This window comes from Rhincodon typus, chromosome 42, assembly GCF_021869965.1.
Source record: "Rhincodon typus isolate 14 chromosome 42, sRhiTyp1.1, whole genome shotgun sequence".
NCBI lineage: Eukaryota > Metazoa > Chordata > Chondrichthyes > Orectolobiformes > Rhincodontidae > Rhincodon > Rhincodon typus.
In genome coordinates, this window is record NC_063373.1 from 358,855 (window position 1) to 363,200 (window position 4,346).

At 42.6% G+C, this 4,346-nt stretch overlaps 1 gene segment (V, D, J or C); it reads right to left on the reverse strand.

Moving 5' to 3' along the window:
• Nucleotides 1–987: 987 nt before the first annotated feature.
• The window catches only part of LOC109932878, a 22,688-nt gene continuing 19,329 nt past the window's right edge, over nucleotides 988–4,346 (reverse strand). The window contains 2 exon segments of the C gene segment in view: nucleotides 988–1,702; nucleotides 2,641–2,961. Coding sequence covers nucleotides 1,320–1,702; nucleotides 2,641–2,961 — 704 coding nt within the window.

The window sequence follows — 4,346 nt, forward strand, 5'->3', positions numbered from 1 at the left end:
GTAAAAAATCAAAGGGTCACACCACTGATAAGGATGTATTAAACGAACCTAAGATGCTGTTCGATATTTAATCAGTTTCTGCAGGCTTTAAAACACAATATTCTGATATCTTGGCACCAATAACACTCAACCAGCAAACAAACAGGTTTATTGTGCAGCACTCTGGGATTATCCCCATAGTCTGGATGACATCCTTTATAACTCCAAAAATGTCTTTCTTTTTGATTGTATGCAATGTTTTAATTGACCTAATATTATACCAGGCAGCGTGAAGCTACCTTGTAATATCAATTGTTGAATAGAACATCTGCTCAATAACACAAAGATTTGTGAGTGGTGATGTGAAGGATGAAATGACTCTTAAAACCTACAACTCATGGATCATTGTGATGTGATTTAGCATCTCGCACTCTTGTTTCTGGGTCAGTAGATTGTGGATTCAGGTTTCACCACTCATCCTTGATGTCATCAGCTAGGTTGGCACTCCAATGCAGGACTGAGAAAGTGCTGCAAGTGTGGAAGGAGATACCTCCTGATGAACTAATAAACAATGGCCCTCACGTTAATGTACATGGCTACATTGGAAGAGCTGGGTGGTTCTCTCCAGTGTCTCAGCCAGTCAACATTTATCTCTCAATCAACAGCAAAAAGCAGATGATCGGATCATTACCAAGTTTTTACTGTAGGAACTTACTATGTGCAATTTGAAATTTGGGCATCAAGAGAGACCAAAGCCGTGTACCCCATATGACACAATGATAATTAAAGTGTGGATTGATTGTAGCAATTGGTCACATCAATGAATCTACAATAAACCAAGGTCTATGGTGAGGAAATCACAACAGGGTCGGGGGGCTTTGGAAAGTAAAGATCCAAAATTCCTTTCCCTCAGAACATTCTGCATTCACCGCAGTTCATGTCCCAAGTCGTTCATTTATATTCTCCCTAACCACAAAAGTGATCACTCAAAACAAAACACAACACTGAAACTTTTCATGTCAGGTTTATTGAAATTTGATCAATACATTGACATACAATTAACATTCTGTGGGGTTTCACATGTTTCGCACATGATCAGGTACAGCACAAAAAAATGTTTCAAAATGACCTGAGGATCTCAGGCATCTGGAGAAAGCAGTGTTGTCTGATTTGGAGATTTTTTTTTCTCTCAAGTACTGAGCAATGTTGAATTTTGTTCATGTTAGAAGTGCATTGCTACCAGGAGAGAGGTTTCAAAGTGCTCACAACAGTTTTCTGGTTGTGTTAACCATCCATTTACAGGGATTATATAAATGGGTGATTGTTTGAATCAGCAGTTGTTATGAACAGGAGTTAAAGCTTTCAGTTAGAACAAGTGAGACATTAACCAGGTTGGGTTTGCTGTGAGATTTATTAATGCTTCTGAACACATTTGTTGTGACTGACTCATGTCCCACCACACAGGAATACGTGGTGCCGCTGTCCCACTCCTCTGCAGAGACCGTCAAGCGACTGCCTGAGTTCCAGCCTCCTCTGCCATCCTCAGTCACTGGCTGATGAATGAACCCTGTCTTCAAAAGGGTATCATTGGCCATCCAAGCCAGGTCAATATCTGCGGGAGAGAATCCAGTGACCAGGCAAACCAGGGTTGCAGTATGAGCGGTCTCCATCTCATCAGGTGAAGGGGGCAGGAGATAGACTTGAGGGTGAGTCTTAACCTCAACTGCAAACAGACAAAACAGAGGTTAGACTTCATCTTTCACTCGACCTGTATTTACCTGACACGTTTGTCTCTTGCACAAAACTAAGCAACTTCAGTATCCCCAGGATCTCTGAGTTCAGAAACTAAGAGCATTTCTATTCATGCTCAACTTTTTGGAAGGTTGTGCAAGGGTGGGGTCATCAGTGATTTGAACGGAATAAATGTGGAGAAACTTTTTTTCAGTGACAGGTGAGTCAGAACAGACATTTCACAGGAATGGGAAATGAACTCGTGAGTTGCCAATTGAATTTGATTTGCTCCCCTATTTATGACGACTTGGAATGCACAGCACGAAACAGGGTGGAAGCAGATTTAACAGTAACTTTTACCAGGGAATTGGACATAAAATTGAAAAATAGACAATTGTTTGGTTGCTGAGATGGAGCAGATCGCACGTGGGATAATTTGAATAGTTATTTCAAAGAGCTGGCAGTGACGTGATAGACCAAATGGCATCTTTTAAAATGGCACAGTTTTCTGAGAAACACCAGAGAACCACTTCCTGATGTCAGCAGGTAGGCTTCATGCATTATTCTGATCTGGTGCTCTCTGCTCTTTCTCCTTTTCCCCTCCATGTATTTGCTCATATTCAGCCTACACCTGAGACTGACACTCTCCGTTACAATCCAGTGCTAGATTGAAGGAATATTAAATGTTGAAAAACTGCTAATCCCTCTCTGACTATCCTATCACCTTGATCCCATTCCCTGGGAACCATGTATGATTCACACCAAGGTTGCTGAGGTCATTTGAGGCTTCATCTGGTCAGTTTCTTGACAGGGTTGACAACATCTCTGGGCTTGTCACATACTCTGACAGCCTGTGATAAGCTGCTTAGCACTCTGGCAATAAATCACTTCAGTTGCTAAGATCAGACACACATTTCCATCTACACGTACCTTGGGCTTTCCTGATGAACCTCTTCTCTGGTGTTGGCAAATTTTCATCCTCCACCAAACACATATACTCTACCCCACTCTCCCACTCTGCAGCAGGGACTGTCAGTCTACTGAAGATGATCTCTTTATGTCCACTCTTCTTGGGACCCTGGGTCTTCACTCCATCTTGTCTCATGATTCCATCCACTTTCCAGGTTACCCTGACTCCCTCTAAATCACGGTGAAGTACCTCACACAGAATTGTTGCTGTTCTGTTCCTCCAGATCTCTTCAAATGGAGGCTTGCTTAAGGTGACTGAGATTCCAGTGTCCAAACATTCATCTGGGAGGAGAATGACAATTATTAGTCCCTAACTCCCCAGTGGCATGTGGGTGTCACTTGCACGGCTGACAATTCATGCTCATCATTAAATTTAAAACTAATAGCCTGCTAGGCTCTATCAAAGGCAGTAATTAGTCTTCGACATTGTTGTGTGCCTGGAAGTGACAAAAATCCCCCTCGTGCTACAGTTTGGGGGTCATTTTTGCACAGCATGTACATCCTGATCTGTACTTGCATATCTGAGTCATGGCAGAAGAAATTGGATGGTTCACCAAATTCTTCATACATTTTCCCCATTGCTACTGATTTCCAAACCATCAGTCATTTCAGATATCCCACAGTTCAGCACATGTTCTGATCACTTTTCAGGCACATTGCACCCAAAACTCACAACTCATCTCCTGTATGTGTTACTAAGTAACTCTGGGATGCAATGTAAAACATAACGATTACAGCATCAGAATGACATCCTTAATGACATCCTCTGAACTTACTCCAAGAGAATGGAGGAGGCGACTGCCAGACTGGAGGAAGTCTGATGAATCCTGGAGGCATATCTGAGACCAGGCCAGCACAGGAGGAGAGTCCTGAAGGTGAGTCCTGGGGGAGCCTGGTCTGGAGGCCAGTGCGGGAGCTGCGTTCTGGGGGCAGTTCCGGACCGGAGGCCGTTACCGGGAGGCGAGTCCCAGGGGCAACACCCAGACTGAAGGCCACCACTGGGTAGGCAAGGCCTTTACAGGCTGGAAGCGAGGCTTGGAGTTTTCAAGCCTCATGTGGTCTGTCGACTTGCCCGGTGCAGTCTGGAGACTAGGTGCTGGTGAAAAGGACTGTAATTTGGGTACTTTTTAAAAAAAGTTTTATTCTTATGCTGGACTTTTGGAGTAATGCAAGTTCTTTTTAAATACTTTGTATTCCTTTCCTGGACTTGATTTTTTATTCTTTCAATTCTCCAACAAATACTTAAGTGTCTACCTAGGCATCCTGTACCTACGATGGCACCGTAAACAGCGACTTTGCAAATTTTTCACTTCTTTTCTTTATACTTGCCTGCCAAAGAATCATCATCACTTCAGATATCCTGCACCAAAATGTGTATTCTGTACATGGTCAATGTACAAACACATTCACTGTGCAAACCACAACTGTGGTGCCTGATTGTTCTCTCTCTATAACATATTGAGTTAATACTTGAAGAGAGAAATGATTACTCTGCATCCTGATAAAACCATTTATCAACACTCAGTACCAACTCCTGTCACTGCATTTGAGTTGATGCTCAGGACAGTGATAGGATCACATGTGTTATTAACTTCAAACGTTCTGTTTCTCTCATCTGTCTTTCAGACAAGATGTTGAGCAATTTCTTTCCAGATTAGCATTGATCA